Raw genomic sequence first — 19,773 nt, forward strand, 5'->3', positions numbered from 1 at the left:
TTTTAGTTTATATAATAATATAATTTGGGCTATATATTTGCACATTACATACCCTAACCTAACCACTTAACATAGCCTGACCACCACCACCCCCTCTCTAATGTGCAAGTATATAGCCCAAATTATACAAGTCTAATGCATTCTACTACCCATCACTTGTGTTTGTGGCTTTGAAACAGGTTTTCTGAGATCTAACCTGATTGTAATTCTTATGTGTGTTTCGTTTAATTAATAAGTACCCCAAAACTAAAAAAAAACATAAAAAATGTATTTATATGCATTTTTTAATCAGACTAAAAATTTTCATATCCTCATGTTCCCTATATCCCCTGAATATTTCCTCAATTTTCGAATATTTTTATTATTCTTTCTCTCTCCCTTAATCTTTATACCTTGTTTATAATAAGCAGACGTACGTAATGAGCACGTCTACAGGCTTTTATTACAGGCGTTATTTTGCAGCTCTCTGTTCATATACTACAAAGTGTCTAAAGCCCTATTTATAAGAAAATTTTTAATTTATATTTAATTTAATTTTTAATTTAATTAATTTAATAGAATTTTTATTTAATTTTAATTTTTAATAGAATTTATTAATTTTAATTTTTATTTAATTTAATAGAAAATTTTTAATTATATTTTTAATTTATAAGAAAATTTTTGATCCAATTTTGATTCAATTTTCAATCAAATTCTTTGCCAAAAAAATAGTGTTCCCTTTCATTGATATAAGCTAATCCCTGGGAAATTTCATCTAGCTCAACAAAGTAAATCCCTCTTCCTATCTAAAAGGTCATTAGCTTTGGAAGGACCAATGCTGAAATTACCCAGTTAAATACCCAAGTCCTGTATGGTGTACATTAGAAAACACTGAACTGATTAAACTACACTAAGAGACAGATAAGAGTTTATGTTCGATATTTCCAACTTGGCAGTCGACTCGATAATGTTTTTTTTTGCCCACTTCTAAGCCACGCACCACTAGTGTCCGAAAACCGAGTTTTTTTCGAAAACAGAAGCATCATCGAATTTATGTTTCAAAACCAATTAGTTCAACCAGTGAGAAGTTCTAGGAACAAGGTTACGGGGTTACTCATTATAGTATTTATTACATTACTGCATAAAAAAATATATCAAATTGTCTGAAAAATTAATGGGGTTATATAATTGACTGTAACTAGTTGCGCTTGTCACTAAAATAAAACTTTTAGGAGTAGAAAAAAATCTTTTAGACTATCCGTTATAATTATTTGTTTTATAATAATTGACTTCAGGTACTAATATATTCAATATGATTTTATACAATGTTCTTCAATTTATACATTCGAAAGCAACTTTAATTGCAATTTTAAATGGAAAAGTGTTTTCGAAATTGATTCAAATGATACCACCATCATCAGTTTTAATGCTAATGATGGCCACTGTATATGTGTCCGAAATATTCATTATAAATTTTATATTTGTTTCACTGTCGATTAAAAGGTTTCATCCCTATTTGAACTGTTATATTTTCGTCATGGAAAGGCAATGTGGTCTTCAAAGTTATTTATGATACAAAAAAGAATGTTTCGATTATAGATCTCAATCTGCTAGTACGCTATAGAAATGTAGGGCGGGAGTAAAATATAGGGACATGGACAATTTCCTTATTTTTTCTATTTTTTCCTTAGAAAATACCAAATGGGTTTTTTTTTTTGTTTTTTTGAAGCGAAAACCGCAAAAAAAAGCATTTTTCAAAATATAAGAAGAGAACAAAATTTAGGGGCAATTTTTGCTCCCCTACCTTTTCCCCATTAGGTTCCACCTTTCTTTTTGCGGGCCACCTTTATTTCAAATGGAAGATTGATACTGCGATTATTCAGCTCCATGCTCTTAGTGCTTTTGAAGATGACAGATTACTACTACTAGCACATGAAAGTAACGTAACAAAGCCATAGAACATTTTAATACAGATTAATGAACCTGAAGAGCTACAAGTATATGCACGCAGCATATACTAGGCACAAGTCCATATCCGAGTGGGGGGGGGACTCCGTTCATAGAGGAAAGCCTGTGTTATTTTCATCTCAAAATTATAACAATTCCTAGTCTTCTGGTGAAATTACTTCAATTAGTAGATTGATGGCATAATTCTTCAGCTACTGACTGGTTCTATTTGAGTTTGTAACCATTTTGGAGATGACCGATAAGGACTGATAATATATGATAAGAGCATAAAGAAATCATAAAATCACAATACAAACGAATGAATATAAATAAAAAGTACATGAATAAGCATAGGTGGAGTAAGCTAAGTAAAGACATGCGGCATTTACTATCTTAAACACGAGAGACCTTATTGAGACTTGTTTTGAGAAGCAGAAATGGCACCATTTTGCCATTTGTGCCAGAGGAAAAGCGTCTTAGAAACTAATGAAAAAATATTGGCAGTTAAATGTTGGAGAATACGGAGATTTTACGTGAATGCTTGGTTTTTGACATAAGACTGGAAGTTCCTCCCCTTTTAGGATTCCCGTATGTGCTCCGGGAAGTTCTAGCAAAATCTTGTCACCATAAATGGCGACGAAGACCACACTGTCTTTCCATCACAAACAACAAGTAGAACAATAGGGAAATCTTGTATGGGACAGTAGAATGGTTCGGGAATCAGTTGAAATTAGACTCAAATTAAGTCATGATATTTCTTTAAACAGAGACTTAGGAGAATACTCATTAAATTTTTTATCACAAATTTAATTAAAAATGATCCAGCAACATATATTACTAAACCAATAGAAAATAATAGTGAGTCTTTTACAAAAGGCCTTTGAGGCTTGTTGTCAAAAAAGCAAGATTAGCTTTGAAAGCGTCTATTTAAGTATTTTCATTTCGTTTGAAAGAATTTCATTATCTCACCTCGCTTTATCTAACAGTCCAAGTTGAACTTCGTTGAAGTATAAAAAAAAAAGTTTTAAAGCTAGCATTTTAATGTGTTTCTTTTTTATATTTTTGCTTGTGTTGTGCTGATAACAGCCATTGGACCTAGGGCCGAAATGTTCATTTAAAGCTTTATCCACTGTCTTATACAAAATTTCCATATTGTTCTACTTGTCACCACGTAGTAAGTGTGAGTGCCTCAGGCTTAAGAAAATGCTTTCAATGCTCAAAATTTCTAACTTCCAGTGAGCCTCAATATGAAAATTTTTCAACTTCTTTGTCATAATCTTTTTTCACAATTGATTAATTGAAAGATAACTTTCTAATATAAAAAAAAACAGTTTCTAAATAAAAGTAGATAGCATTGAAATCTCAGCTAAAAGTTAGAAACCTAATTAAAAAAAAGTGGTAGAAAAACGCATTTCTTTTTTTTGGGGGAGGGAGGATAACTAACACCAACTACCGTTAGTCTACTTCAAAATGTAAGACCGATTTTGCCTTGAAACAGTTCTTGAAAAAAATTGTTTGATTATATCACTTACAGAGAAATCTCAGCTGTAATCTTGTAGCGCTACGGGATCGACCATATCAAATATTCAATATTTTCCTAATTTTTCTAACTTTTTAACGAAGTTGCCAGACACTAGTGTGATTGTGACACTAGTAGTTCATAATCCCAATGTTTTTATATCAAATCACCGTGATTTGATATAAATAACTTTATAATTATAAAATAAAAATTGTATTTAACATCAAATCTGTGTAGTTAATGTAGTTGGCAAAATTAATGTAGTAATAAGTTTTTGATTTCAGTTTTTGAAAGAAACAGGATTGCAAAGCTTGGGCAAAATGCCAAGAAACACGAAACACTAGATAGTGTTGGTAACTATTTCTGGCTGACACTTTCAAATTTATATCAAATTATATAAAGTTTTACATCAAAATCCAACAGTTACAAGTTTCTCCCATTAGAATATCACTTAATAATCTTCAAATACCAGAACCCTAAATATAAAGTAAGATTCTTCAAATTGGTTACGTAAAAACTTACGGAACATCTTAAAAACCATTAGGAAAAACCTGGAAAGTTCGATTCAGGTACGTAGTTTTAACACAGGCGTCAAGTTTGAAAACAAAGAACGTGTATGAAAAATGAGAAGAAAAAGAGGAAACCATTTATCATCAGGTAGCCCTAGAAAGTGCAGATTTCTCTAATAGCCGTAGTAAAAGCCACACACTGCCATTAATTCGCAGGGTTAAAAAGGAACTGGATTAAAAAACAACAACAAAAAAACAAGTTGTTAAAATTTTAAGCCAAAATCAGTTGGGCAAAAAATAGACTTTGGGAAATTTGGCAAGTTAAGTAGGCTAGTTGATTTTAAGCTGGTATGCTTATTAGTGGCGTAATTGTGCTTCCCTTGACCCTTACATTTTGAAGTAGACTAATGATATCTGATTACAAAGATTGAAACTTTTCAAGAATATAACCCTGACATCTCGTTTCAAACAGGAACTCAAAAATAACGCGCAATTTATTGAACAGCTAAAAATCTAAGGTATGCTTTAGTAGCTTAGCAGTCTTTATCTAACAGAATTATCATGTTAGGATATACTCAAGAGCAGTCTCACAGGCGTGCAACATCATTTACGCAATAACTCTGTTTCCACAATTAAGGCTCTGAACAAATTTTGTCAAACTAGTAACCTATCTAAATCGTTTCTTTAGGCCAGAAAATCCCAAGATACTAATTTAAAAAAAAAAGAAAAAAAAGGAACCGGTTACTTTAAAGGGGAAAGATTTTCTGCCATAATAAACCGTATATAATCCTGCAACACCTGTATTCAGGTTTAATCCAAATGAAGGGAAGTTAGGGATTAATGTTTCCTTCTTATTAGCAATGTTTATTGCAAAAATTCTTCAAGATTAAATACTATAAAGTATTAGTTAATTGACTATTTTTAGAGAGACCAAATAGGCTACCCTATTTCCTTTTATTGATCCCTTTAGTTGACAATTGACATACAAACAGGATTCGTTTTTTTCTTCTGACTCGAAAAACATCCCTTTTCTTACTTAATTTTGACACATTCTCACTAGCCTATATTTGTTCAATAATAAGCGGTTATACAGCCCAATAGATTACTTGAAGATTTTAACTATATTTAGCCGGTAGAGTTGTTCCGTTTTGCTTTTTTACATACACAGCAAAAAATTCCGCTTATCTATCTTCATGACTCGGTGTGGGAATCTAGGAGAGAATTTGCGCAAAAATAAAGATGTAAATAGCTGTATAACAACTAAAAAAATTGAAATAAAAGATTATTTGAAGATTTAACTATATTTGGCCGGTATGTTTGTTCTGTTTTGTTGACAGAGCAAAATTTTCCGCTTATTTATCTTCACGACTAGGTGTGGCAATCAAAGAGAGAAAATGCACAAAAACACAGATGTTAGTAGTTGTATAAGCAACTAAAAAAAATCTAAATAAAAGATTGTTTGAATATTTAACTATATTTGGCCGGTACGGTGGTTCCGTTTTGCTTTTTGCATACACAGCACCAAAGTACACTTGTTTATTTTTACGACTCGGTGTGGCAATCAAGGAGAGAATTTGCACAAAAAGAAAAATGTTAGTAGCTGTATAACAACTAAAACAAAAATAATACGAAATCCCGGTTTTGAGGATTAAATAAACCTAATTTCGAGGCGGGGCAAAAATGTCTTTTGATGTCCTTGGTGTTTTAACAATAAAAATTTGTTTAGTTATTTTTAATTAAAAAATAGAGAGCAGAGAAAACAAAGCCAAAAAATTAAAAGTTGTTTACCTAAAAGCTCGTTCTGCAACAGTGCAGCTCTTTTTTGTCAAATTTAAAAACAGAGGCAGCAGCTGCTTAAAATAAGGAGAGAATTCATACTGATCCATTGCATCAGCCAAAGCAGGCATCAAGTCACCAGCATTCTCTATTAGAGCCTCAGCAAATTCCGAGTCGTGTTCATCCTCCTCTTCGGGTTCCTCATCTTCCATATCTTCACACTTGCTCTCACTCTGACAAACGGTTTTTTTCTTCATAACACTCTCTATGCAATTGATGGTGGCCTCTTTGTGGCCTGGAGCCTGAAAGTAAATAACAAATTCATGCGAATACATTAAAACCAAAAATATTTTACATGCTAAAATATTGTCTAGGTCTTCAGGGTAGCGAGTTACAATTTTTGATCTTACAGTATTATTGTGAATTATTGTTAATTATTGTCAATTATTGTTAATTATTGTTAATCATAGTCAATTATAGTCAATTATTGTCAATTATTGTTAATTATTGTCAATTATTGTTAATTATTGTCAATAGTTACTCTGCAATGGTTTCAAAAATTTTGTATTGACTATCCATAGCATGTTCAAAAGCTGTATGAAAAATACAACTTATGACAAAAATGAAGAAATCCAGTCTTGAAAGGTATCATTTTGGGATGGATGTCTTGTTTTAAAATTCATACTGTGTTATATTCATCCACAATTAGTAAATATAAGATTTTGTTATATTTTAACACTAAGGTCCATATTTTGTGAAGTAGCTCTTACTTAGACTAGTGGAGATTATGATCAATAAAAGAGTCTGTAAGGAGCAAAGGCTGGATGGCCAACACCAGTCCGAGGGCTGGGGAGATTTCCATTCCAGGAATGCTTTTGCACACAGGGAACAGGTCCATTTTCTATCCTAGGAGCGCAAACGCAAAACAGTCGGAATTAGAGGGGTGTAATACAAAAAACAAAAGTTAATTTGTTCTCATAAAGTTTTTTTATTAAGTAAAAGAAAAACTGCTTTGAAAATTTGAATTCAAGTGCATTTCATTTTCAAACTTATGATCTGTTACCAACGGTTTCTGTTCCTCCATAACTACATATGCAAAGTAGGGCCTCAAAGACGTGAGTCGGTTGAAAACAAAACTTTACAAAAAGGCAGAACAAACTGGTTTAATTTTGAAGGTCGGTATGACAATAGTAGAAATAATTGAAGCATAGAACATAACCTTAATAACCTTCAGTGCCAAAATATATTATAATTTAAACTAACGTCTTCTTTGAATAAACTAAACTTTGAAAAATGATTTTTTTTTTTGTGTGTGTGTGTGTGTTCTTTAAATCAGACTATTCACGTGGATATAAAAGTTAAAAAAAACTAAAACAAAAACAAATTGGGTCATATTTTTACGTTTTCAGTGAAGTAGAAAAGACAATTGAGTGTTCAAAATTGAGGACAGAGGTGATTGACAGAGTTTTTTTTTGTTTTTCTTTTAATCTCTCATTTGAGATAATTTATATTTTATATATTGATATATTACATTATTTATATATATTTATATTATTATAATATATTATTATAATATATTTGATATATTATTGTCTCATGACATATATTGTCTCATTTGACATATATTGTCATTGACATATATTGACATATATGACATATATGTCTCATTTGACATATATGTTGACTCATGTTGACATATATGTCTCATTTGACATATATTGTCTCATGTTTTGAACGTCTGCTCATGCTTTTGTGGCCACAGCTCTCATTTTGAGGGATTATTATTCAAAACTATTCTATTACCTCAAGAGGTAAGAAACTGCTTGCATATCCACCGTAAAGCACTCTTAATTTAAAAACAGAATAATTTACATTTTTGTCGACTTCAGGTCTCGACTTCATACTTTAAATTAACTTACGTTAATTAACTTCGAAGTTCCATCGATAATTCCGTTTGAACGTTTATTTGCACGTTATTTTTCGAGTCGTTTACTTCAAATCAATATTCCTTTTTTATAAGTTCTAGTCCCCCCTCCCCCTCTCTTTTTTCCTGAAAAGAGCAGGGACATCAAAATTAAACAAAAAATTTCACCCTTTACACCCACCTTCAGTCTACTCCTACGAGAAAAACACAAATTTCCCAGATTTCTCTTTTTGTTTCTTTTTTCACATTGTTAGGAGAGCACCTTATTCTCGTAAGCGTTGCCAATTAAAGTAAATAAGCAAAATTAATTAGTTAGTTAATTTGTTAAACTGATTAATTAAATTTGACAACACTTTTGGTCTGTAGATTTTGAAGAAATTCACGATTATTCCTAAAAACAACTACACCTTGAAAAGAAAGCCAAACCTTCTTAACCTGTTTGGTGCCATTTATTTTCAACTTATTTTTTGCCGATTGTTCAACCACATTTTTCTTTCTACTTTGGCACTCACTACTACTTAAACATTTTTTTTATATTGATTTCAAAATTTTCCTTACTATTTTTTAGACATACATTAAGGTGACTTTCCACTTAAGCAATTCAAACTATCAGATTTCATTTTTATTTGTCTTTAATGTTGTTTTTTTTTTAGTTCGTTTGTGTGTGTGTATGTCTACTTAATTTTTTGTGTTTATGGAATGCAAAAAAATTTCCATAGTCATTATTTTTTATTTTTTGGATGTTTTGCATTTTTTTTGTGTATTTCATTGTTTTTACTCAGTGTTTTAATATTTTTACAGTGTTTTTGTGGATAAGAAATAAATTATTATTATTATTTCATTTTTATTTGTCTGCGGCACCTATATTTAAGTTTTGGACCACTCCTCACTTATTCAACTAAAAAACTAGTTTCCATTATCTTCATTATTTAAAAAGAAAACAAAAACGTTCCATTCTGCTTTTTTTTTAATTCATGATAATCATTCCTCTCGACTGGTATTCATCTTATGGAATCTCAATTATTGAGCACAAAAAAAACGAAAAAAGAACTTTAGAAGTGTTATTTTATTAACTAATAAAATAATATATGTTTATATATACGTTTTGCACTGAATTTTACACATTCATTTTGAAAAGACGATAGAAGTGGTCTATTTGATGTGGTCTACAATCGACAAAACAGAAGATAAAAAATGGTTTTTGTTTCTTTTTTAAAAGAGAAAAACGTCTTTCCTTTATTAACTCCGAAATTGGAAAAGAATATCTTAACTTACAAATAAAATAAATACTTTATGAAAAAACTTTTTTAAAAACCACGTTTTACAAATGAACTAAAAAGGGGAAAAAAATTTCGGTTCTAAAGAATGATTTTGATATAAGTACTTCGAAATTTTCTCAATATTTTGAATGCTGTGAACTCTTTCGCTCAAACTTGTAAAAAAATATCTGAAAATTTAGACGTGGTATACATTTTCAGTCAACTACTTATTGATATAGAACTATTTATCATGCAAGCACAATTTAGTGAATTTTATGAAAGTCACAGTGCTTTATTGATATAAATAATATTATTGATATTATAATATTATTAATATAAATAATATATATTGATATAAATGCGCACAATGTTTAAATTTCTAGAAAATTTTTACAAGTTTGAGCAAAAGAGTTTAAACAGCATTGAAAATATAAAGAGCATTTTGAAGTGTTATATTAAAGTATTCTTTAGAAGCAAAAAATTTATTTCCCCTTTTTAGTTCATTTTTAAAACGTGGTTTTATCAAAGTTTTTTTTTAATATTTATTTAACTCTTTTTGGTCTTAAATTGTGTAAGTTGTGCCAACATAATTGTTTAATACATTAAATTAAAAAAAAAGAACTTTTTCTTAACTGAAAGTAAGAAGCGACATTAAAACGAACGAATTAAGAACGAACATAAATTATTCCGTATATGAAAGGGGTTGTCCCCTCCTCAACGCCTCGCTCTTTACGCTTAAATTTTTCATTGTTTTTCAAAGTAGAGTGTGAGAAAAAGTCAAACTTTAGCGCAAAGAGCGGGGCGTTGAGGAGGGGACAGCCCCTGTCATATACGGAATAATTTCTGTCCGTTTTAAGTTTTAATGTCGCTCCTTACTTTCAGTTAAAAAACTTGTTTTTTTTTATTTAATTTCTGAACGTTTTTGAATTAATGATGGTTTTCATTTTGGCTTACCGTACAAGAATAATTAAAACGAAATTTGCATATTAATTCTTCTTGTTTGGGCTTAATGGCATTCGTAAAGTCCTGATCGATTTTGAGAAAAAGGAGTGCGGGGGAGGGTCTGGTTGCCCTCCAATTTTTTTGGTCACTTAAAAAGGCCACTAGAACTTTTAATTTTCTTCAAGAACGTTTTTATTAGTAATAAATACATGTAACTTACGAATTATCTTACGTAACGAACTTCTATATTCGTAAATTTTTATTAAGTAAATGAGGGGGTTCGCCACCTCGTCAATACCTCGCTCTTTACGTTAAAGTTCGAATTTCGTACCAATTCTTTACGAATGACCCCTGAATCACAAAGACCGTTCAATTAGAATAAAGAGTTCTTTTGAAATTAATAAAAATACTTTAGCGTAAAGAGGGAGGTATTGAGGAAGGAACGAACATCCTCATATACGTAATAATTTTTGTCCGTTTTAATTTTTAATGTTGCACCTTACTTTCAGTTGAAACAACATTTTTTTTTATTGAATTTCTCATCGTTCTTCTAAATAATGGTGGAAAATTCTTCGCCCCCTTCATGGAAATTCTCTGCCCCCATGATAAATTTTTCCATGGAAATATCTTCCCACGTAACCTCCCACTCTTCACAACCCCTACCACCAGAAAAATCCTAACTGAAAACGTCTGTATACTTCCCAATAAGCAATACCATATGTAAACAATGGACAAAGTTCATAACTTAGAGCACTTCACCCGGAGACTGTGGGGGATTAAGTCTTCCTCAAAGACATAGTTATGTGATTTTTGGACAATGCTGAACAAAATGGCTATCTCGAAATTTTGATCCGATGACTTTGGGTAAAAATAAGCGTGGGAGGGGGCCTAGTTGCCCTCCAATTTCTTTTTCGTCACTTAAAAAGAGCACTAGAAGTTTTGATTACCGTTAGAATGAGTGCTTTCGCGAAATTCAAGGACCACTGAGTCGATACGATCACCCCTGGGAAAGAAAACAACAAACAAAAAAACAAATAACCACGCATCCGTGATTTGTCTTCTGGCAAAAAATGCAAAATTCCACATGCTTTCGCGAAATTCAAGGACCACTGGGTTGATACAATCACCCGTGAAAAAAAAAAAAAAAAAAAAAAAAAAAAAAAAAAAAAAAAAAAAAAAAAAAAAAAACACCATTATATCTTTTGTCTGTGGCAAAAAACAATAACAAAATTCCACATTTTTATAGATAGGAGCTTGAAACTTATACTGTAGGGTTCTCTGACACGCTGAATCTGATGTTGATTTTTGTTAAGATTATATGACTTTTAAGGGGTGTTTCTCTCTATTTTCTAAAATAAGAAAAATTTTCTCAGGCCCGTAACTTTTGATGGGTAAGACTAAACTTGGTGAAACTTATATATTAAAAATCAGCAATAAAATACGATTCTATTGATGTAACTATTGGTATAAGAATTCCGGCTTTTAGAATTTCGGCTTTTAGAATTTCGGTTACTATTGAGCCGGGTCGCTCCGTTCGTTACCACGAACTGTTTGACAACGCTGATAGATCCAGTGGCGAGATAAGAAATTTGCATCGGTTTTTATGATGAAGTCTTTGTTTTCTTTGTCGTCTCTGCTCCAATCTAAAATACCTTAAAGGCAAGAACGCTTGTCCAAATACTTTTATCGTGAGTTAATTATTATCGCTAAATTTTGACTAAATTGCAGGATAATTAAGCATTTTTGAGATTCAAATATATCCGAATATTAAAATTTTATGTAAAGCAAAGCTGTACACAACTTTGGCGCCAGAAATTTTGATCAGCAGAGAGGATGGGGCCGAACTAAGCATTCCAAATTTTTTGGAATGCTTAAATTCGATGCTTTGTTTTAATTTTTTTTCTACATTGAGAAATTTCTTTCATCAAATTTAAAACAGGGAGATAATGTCCAATTATTGACATGAGTACCAGAATCACGTTTTTGATGTTTTTTTTTCAACTTTTTCCTAAATTCAGGACTGCATTCCAAATTTTGGGGACAGAGAAAGCAAGTTAAGTAAACCGTGACAATACGAAAAATCAACCTCTTCTTTTTTTTTGAATCTACCAAAATTACCATTGCTTTCAATCCCTTTTTTCGTCTACGAAAAGAAATTCACATAGAAATTTAATATCGATTTCCTTGAAAATCCTTTTCAAAGTGAAATAATTTGTTTTTTCTATACCCATGGTCATAAAAAGCACTCTTAAACACCAGAAATACCCTGAAAATGTCTACCAAAACAGCAACAAAGTCTTCTTTGTAAAATTTGAACCGAAAACCTACATTAACAAATAATAAGGGAGTGATAAAAATCTCCGTATAATGAAATCAACATCGGCGGCAACCCTGGTCTCAACTCACCTGTAAGGCAGCACTGCCGACATCAGTAAGTATTTCTAAAAAGGATTGAAGAGCAGCGCTAACAACCTCCGTATCGTCATCCGTCTGGATAATTTCAGCCAATTTTGGAACAACTTGCATCAGCCTTTTCTGAAGTTCTTCTGGTGCGACCGGCTCACTTTTTGCCAAACAGACAATCAAATTGGCTAAAGCCGATACTGCTGCTATCCTGTAAAAATCAATTGCCAATTCAAGCAGGTTCATATTTATTTTGGAGGGAGGGGGATTCGCCGTAAGGAATAAAACAAGGAAATCAACAAAAACTATAGGAAAATGTTCAAAATCATGAAGTATCTGGGAGTTTTGGCCATGTATATAACTAGCTCCATCTCGTTCCCGAAAGCCAACCCACTGCTTTGGTGTTGAACTGGTAGGGGAAGGAGGGCACATGGCAAGATTCAGCTGAATTCATCCATTAGCCTGGGAACAAACTGTAGACAAACAAAATGTTATAGTAAAGCACGAAGTCAACATTTTATTTTTTTTCCTTTTAATTTTAGTTTTTGTGTGAGTGTATATTTTTATACTTTTATTTTATAATTTTCAGAGGTTGTGATAGTAATTATTAATACAATTAGAAAGAGCAAGAGATGAAACTTTGGTATCCGAATTTTTTTTTGGGGGGGGCGGGGAGGAGGGGACGCCGTATTTTAAGATCTGAATTTGGTAAAAATCAAAATTTCACCGTCGCATCACAACCCAGAAACTTAGAAAAAAAAAAAAAAAAAAAAAAAAAAAAAAAAAAAAAAAAAAAAAAAAAAAAAAAAAAAACACTGACCTTGCATTTGACTTTGCAAGGAACCGAGACAGCTGCTATTTTATACAAGTAGGACATAGTAGCTTATTATTAGTGATCGTGTGCAGCCAGCGTTTGGCGTATTAGTGTTTAGAGTGTTCTGGGCGATCTGAACATTTGAATATTACCTCAAATGGGCGTCCAAGGTCATTAGTTGGCAGTCAAACGCCACTGTATTGGTTAAACCTAATGAAAGGTTCAAGTCGCTAACTGGCCCACTGGGCAGTCAAACTTCAATAACTTTTTAAACATATGCTTTAACTATAAACAATTACATTTTAAAATTAGCCAATTATACATAAATCCCAGTAAAAATCGTTGATCCGAAAAAGACCTACAGGATTTTCTAACCAAAGTCACTTCTATTTTGTATTTGTAAAAAACACTATTTTCAGCATTAATTTAATGACAAGTATTGAAAAAGTTACCTATTATTACAGTTAAACTGGGTCAACTGCAATACAAACTGAAATACTACTACTACTACTACCAACTCACCGCAGCACCAAGCCGCCTGAGGCCAACACACCTGCAAGCGCTCCTCCTTCATCCCATTCTATTTAAAGCCTCCTTCTTTACACTCTCCCAGAAAGTTTCCATTTCCTTTAAATCTTTCTTTATGACATCATCCTACCCCAACCGCGGACGACCTGCTGTCCATTTAGCTTTATGCGGTTGGCCGAAAAGGACAATCCTTGGCAATCTTACGACCCAGTATAAATTGGGTTATCCCGAATCAAGTAAATGAAAGTTTTATTTGGTACAAATTAAAATTTCACCATCGCAACACTATCAGGAACTATTTAAGGAACAACACTATCTATTGTTTGCCCACTTTAAGTCCAAGTAACTTGTTAGTTGTGAGTTTGAGTTTTCAACCCAAAATCTTGATAACCTATTCTCTTTTTTATTGAGTAAATGACAGGTATTAAAAAGTTACTTGTCATTATAACTCCGGTTAGGACTGTCAATGTTTCAAGGCTAGGGCCATTTCGAATGATAAATTAGTTACTTGTCATTTGTTACAAGTTACTTGTCATGCCATTTCGAATACCAAAAAGTTACTTGTCATTATAATTCCGGTTAGGACCGTCAATGTTTCAAAGCTAGGGGCATTTCGAATCATCAATTAACGAGTAAACCATTGACTTGTCGACCAGATAGGTTCTCTAGCGAGTGTAAATGGGTTTGACTGACTTAAAATTACAAAATTTCAAAACACACAAACTTGGTTAAAAGATACACTTAAACTGACACCAGCACACACATACAAGACAACAAATCTCACACATACATTCACACATAAGAAGAAAGATTTAAAAAACACAGACTAAAGACCATGACCTAAAGACCTAGAATGCTTAGACGGTGGAATTACACAGGACCCTGGCTCTTGCAGATTTAAGCGGCTTTTACAAGAGCGAAATTTTCTATAAATGGATAAGTTACATTATGTAAAAATCAAAGAGTTCATAAATAAAACAGCATGACAATCACGTGACTTTTTTATGTATTGATGCGCTTTCTCTTAAAAGGCCAAGAGCGTTTTGGAGTCCCTCAGAAATAAGATTAGACCTGTTCAGTTGCTTTGCCTCAGCACTTTGCAAACCTGTATTATGATAAAAAAAGGAATCACCAATGCAACAGCACAAGCACAGAAATAAACACACAACATAAAAAAAAAAAAAAAAAAAAAAAAAAAAAAAAAAAAAAAAAAAAAAAAAAAAAAAAAAAAAAAAAAAAAACAAGAGAGAAAGGAAGACTATTTTCCTTTTCTGTCATTGTTGGTTTACTGAGTTTAGCTACTATTAAAAAACATCATTTTTCTGAGTCCGTCTTAAGCTAAAACTACACGAATGAACCCTCCTAAAAGGCCACCTGCAGAGACATTCTCCTCCACATAGGTTTTAAATGTTCAATAACGACAGTTGGCTCGCTACAAAATTTTACATCTCTGAGTACAGTCTTTGACACTTAAACAAGTCCTTTCACACTAGGCTGGCGTAAAAATCCATATAACCATCATATGATCACCGATTAAGACCACCACAATCATCATTAGCAAATCATTCAAACCTTGAAAACATGGAGATTCACATTCAAGCTCTGAATAGAGAGAATAGAGATTTAAGCTCTAATTAAGCAAGCAGCGGTTTTTAGGAGGAGTTTATCAATTTATTTTCAAAGCCTATTAATCACTCATCCAGACAATAAACCTTGTTGCTGGTCTATTGAACTTTACCATAAGCTAACTTCAATTTATGAAACGTAAAATTGTAGGTAAGACCAAGTCTACCTGACAATGACTACGTTACTGACGAAATATTTTCCGTAAGAATACATAGCGTAACACAAAGTCGTAAGTTAAACTAGTATGAACAGTCTTTATGTGTACATTCAGAAATAATTAAAAACCAAGTGAATATTAGAATAAATAAACAAGTGAAAACATGTAGGTAAGAAACAATACAAGTAAGTAAATAAGCGACTAAAACACAAGTAAAAAATTAAGAAGCAAGCAAGAAATTATATGTAAAAATAAGAATAAGAAAAAATTAGGTGTAAGACATTTAGAAAACCAAGTTGTCAATTTAGCAAGAAGTAGAAGATGATTAATAAATAGGACGCCTCAGTGAAAATACTGAAAAAAGGCAAAAAAAATATAGTAATATACTGGAGAGTCATAAAACCAAATTTGAATCAAAATAAATAAGCGTTGAAAGGTTAGTATGTGTTGCTTCGTGATCGGTAAAAAATAAGGCAAACAATTTTACGAAGGGGAGGGGAAGGCAAGACCAGGATTTGCAAATTATAATAGTAATAAAAAATGGAGTTCTTTAGGTTAGATAATCCAGCTATAGTCAATATGATCTTTGGTCATAAAATATTACAACTAATATTAAAATTAAAATATTCTAAAATATTACAATAGATAACATTAAAATATTATCAGCAGTTCACTACATTAAAATTGAGTGAGGCCAACGAAGCCCAAAATCGGCTGAGGCAAACACAGTATATCCCTATGCAATTTTCATGACTATATTTGCCTCAAGGGTTGCCACTCCTCGAGGAAGGTGGCCATACGAAAGTCGAGTCTGACCCGCAGTCTCCAGAGTTGTTCTGTACAGCTTATATTGACTTAAAGTACAACTTACATTAACTTAAATGTCAGAAGCTCATTAAACACAAAGTCACCCTGATAAAATACTGTCATTTGATACATCGTCACAAGTTTAGCTAACCAACTTAGTTATTGTGAATTCAAAAACTTTTTGAAAAAATGGAAAAAAAGAAAAATATGAGAAAAATGAAAAATCAAGGAAAAGAACAACAAAAAAGGTAAAAAAAACCTTATATCTTCGTGCGGATAATCAGCCATTCTGAAAACCTCATCAAAGCTCTTCTCCATATATGGCAAAAAGGCGCTTTTTGTATTTAATGCAACTTCACCAAGACCATACAAGGCCTGTTCTTTTTCTTCAAGATAAGAGTTCTCTACATTAAGTCCATCAACTCCACTATCTTTGTCGTCAGTTTCATCATCATCATCATTAATAAGCTCAAGATCAATTTCTTCAGCGTCACTGTCATCGTCATCTAAACCTAGTGAACAAATAAGACAAATTTGTTGATTAATTTCATTAGATCAATTATTCATAATTACATGATCTGGTGAATTATTCAGACAAATAAATTAACTCGCCTAAATAATTTCATTTCTATCAAATTATTAAAGGTGAATAGAATACCACTCCTAATTAAAATTTCAATTTAAATTAAAGTTTCAATTAAAGTTTCAATCGAAAAAAAATCAATTTAAAGTTTCAATTTACCTTTACAAATATCTTTTATCTTATGTTCCGTGTGATTATTCATTTTAATTTCTGCTCAGTCTTTGGTTCCACTTATTTATTGTTGATAGACCCAAGGAATGTAAAATATAAATATCAACCCAATCCATGAAAACTTTTCTGGTCCCAGTTTTTGCGGGTCCGTGCCCTAATCTAACTTTCTTGCACGCGAGGGTTCTCTAGGCCCATGAACTTAGGGGTTTAAATTTCCAGTCGTCTGAAGAAAAGGCTTTTGAATCGTTTTAGACTCTAGTTTATTGGAGGACTGCATCCCCAATTTTTCTTTCTTAAATGAAGTTCTCCTTGGCCTGGTAACTTAGGTCTGTAAGTTTCGAACTAATAAGAAACAGCAAGATCTTTAGTCCATTCCTGGGCCTCTGTAATACCATTCTTCCTCTCAACAAACCGCTTTGTTTCTTTAGCCAAGGCAACGATTCTTGAAAGTTTCAAGAAAATCCAACGGAATTTTTTCGACCATTTTGGGTTCCATCACCAAAGGAGTTAGGGATGTGTTTCAAGCGGATCACAGAAAATATTTAGCTAATTTTGGGTCCCTTTTTCAGGGTGGGATGAAGTGGGGCTCATGCCTCCAGATTAAAGCTGTTACTGTATATAAGATCCTACTTAACCCATAAATTTCAATCTTTTCTGAAAATAATATCTATTTTTCATTTCGAGAAGGTAGAATAGAAAGTTTTTTACCCAGTTCAGGAAGGTCGTACTCCTAAATAATTATATATATATATATATATATATATATATATATATATATATATATATATATATATATATATATATATATATACATATATATATATATATATATATATATATATGTTGGGCCCCCTTGGCCATAACGGCCTTGACTGCAGGTTTCACACTCATCAGGAAGAACAGTTTTTTTCAGACTATTTCCAGGCTTCTAGCACCCTCCCCTTCCCCACAACACGTGTAATCCATTTGGCCCAAGGTACGATCCCTGACAATTTTGAGCCAATCGGACACAAAATATCAAACAAGCCCTACATTTTTACTATAAAAACAATTTGTAAGCAATTTGAAAGATATATAATTTACTGCCCACGCAACAGCGGCAGTGGAAATCATGTCTTCCACGGAGGCATATTTATTGGACATTTCGACTATTTTGAACAAAATGGATGTCTAATTTTTTATATCATGGAGAGGGTATGGGGGAGGGCTTGGGGCGGGAAGCAAAAAACGAAACGGGAGAGGGGATACTTGCGTTCCAATGAATTTTGACTCTTGAAATGACCCAAGAACAGTCATTTCAATTTTAAATCGAATGAACCCTCTATCAAATTTCTGCGACCACTCCTTTTAGACCAAGGGGATGAGTAAAAAAATGACAATAATACGTGAAAGAGATACAGCTCTTTACTATGGACCACGCTAGAGCGTTACCTCTGATAAGACTAGGAGATATTACACAATCATTGATCCATCAATAACACCGAAATGACTGATGGACTTTACTTTATTTATTTCTGGTAAGAAAACTGGAGTTGGACGGGGCCTGAAATTCCAGTACGACCATGGTAGTTTTGGGGTAAAGTAATTTATAACAAGAAGAATGGAACTTATTCATAGAATTGTTATATTTGAACTGAGATAAAACATCAAAAATCGGCCGTGCTTCACTTGTCAGGGAAAATAGAAGTAATTCCAGTTGTTCTTGCGAGCTTATAAAACAGAATAAAACTGCCAAAATCCGCCAAAGTAGTGAAAAACCTTGATTTCAATAAAAGTTAACGATAAAATGATAATGCCTCCAATGGAGCTAAAAAACAGAAGGGGGGATCGTAACGATTGGCCGCAACCATTTAACTCTCAGCCAACTACACAATCAAATAAAAACAAAAACAGTATGAAAAACCCTGACTTCTCAAGAGTTAACAAGAAAGTGGTAATGCCTCCAATGATGTTAAAAACAGAAGGGGGGAGGGATCAAGTGGTTGGTTAAAAAGACAACGATTGGCTGTAAGCCAACTACACAATCAAATAAAAACAAAAATAGACTCAAATAACGTGTGTGGTTGGCTATAAGAGATTTGATTGTGCATTCAAATCGATCCAGATAAAGAAAACAAAGTTTGAGGAGGGGAGAGAGGGTTAAAACAATTTTTCAAATCCATAAAAGATAATCACTTTTCTAGATTTGCGTATTTTCATAGTGTCGAGACCTTATGGAAATGAAAACAAGTTATTAATTTTATCAATACGATTTAATTTTTAACATACTATTTATATAATGTACACTTTACATGTAATAAGTAATCTTGTTTTAATAAGATATTAACGTTTATAAACAATCTACAGGTTTCCCTCTCGCCCGAGTTTACATGTAGAACTGCTTTGCAAACAGGGAAGATTTTTACATGCCCATGCCAAAGTTCAAAAACTTGCGTCAGATTTATCATTTTTGAAGCAATTGGGCTTTTTTCAACTTTGGCCGGCTTTAGATTAAATGCACTGCAAGCCAGTGATCTCTTTTTGCTAGGGATGAGATCTATCGTATTGAAGAGAGATCTCCCTTGCTCTAGACAAGTTTAGTTCTAATAGCCATTTTGCACACAAGTCCAGTCGACAGTATCCGTCGCTCGTCAACCCAGAATAAATCCGATCTTTCATCCCTTAGTTCTATGACTATCTACCTTAGGTCTGCCCTAGGAATGATGTATGCACGGACGGATGACAGACTTATCTATCAATAAGTGAAATGACATCATTTTTTTATAATCCTAAAAAGGGCTTATGCTGGGTTTTGCCTCTCACTCCCTCGGACTACATGTCTTGGCTTTT

At 32.5% G+C, this 19,773-nt stretch overlaps 1 protein-coding gene across 3 annotated transcripts in view; it reads right to left on the bottom strand.

The window, feature by feature from the left end:
- The window catches only part of LOC136034128 (importin-4-like), a 113,382-nt gene that overhangs the window by 19,140 nt on the left and 74,469 nt on the right, over positions 1–19,773 (bottom strand). For all 3 annotated transcript variants that reach the window (XM_065715289.1, XM_065715290.1, XM_065715288.1), the window contains exons 12-14: positions 16,450–16,702; positions 12,262–12,469; positions 5,743–6,032 (exon numbers count right to left, since the gene is read on the bottom strand). In XM_065715289.1, the coding sequence (XP_065571361.1) occupies positions 5,743–6,032; positions 12,262–12,469; positions 16,450–16,702 (751 nt within the window). The remainder of the gene's footprint in view (positions 1–5,742; positions 6,033–12,261; positions 12,470–16,449; positions 16,703–19,773) is intronic.

Source organism: Artemia franciscana, chromosome 12 (assembly GCF_032884065.1).
Source record: "Artemia franciscana chromosome 12, ASM3288406v1, whole genome shotgun sequence".
NCBI classification, from domain to species: domain Eukaryota; kingdom Metazoa; phylum Arthropoda; class Branchiopoda; order Anostraca; family Artemiidae; genus Artemia; species Artemia franciscana.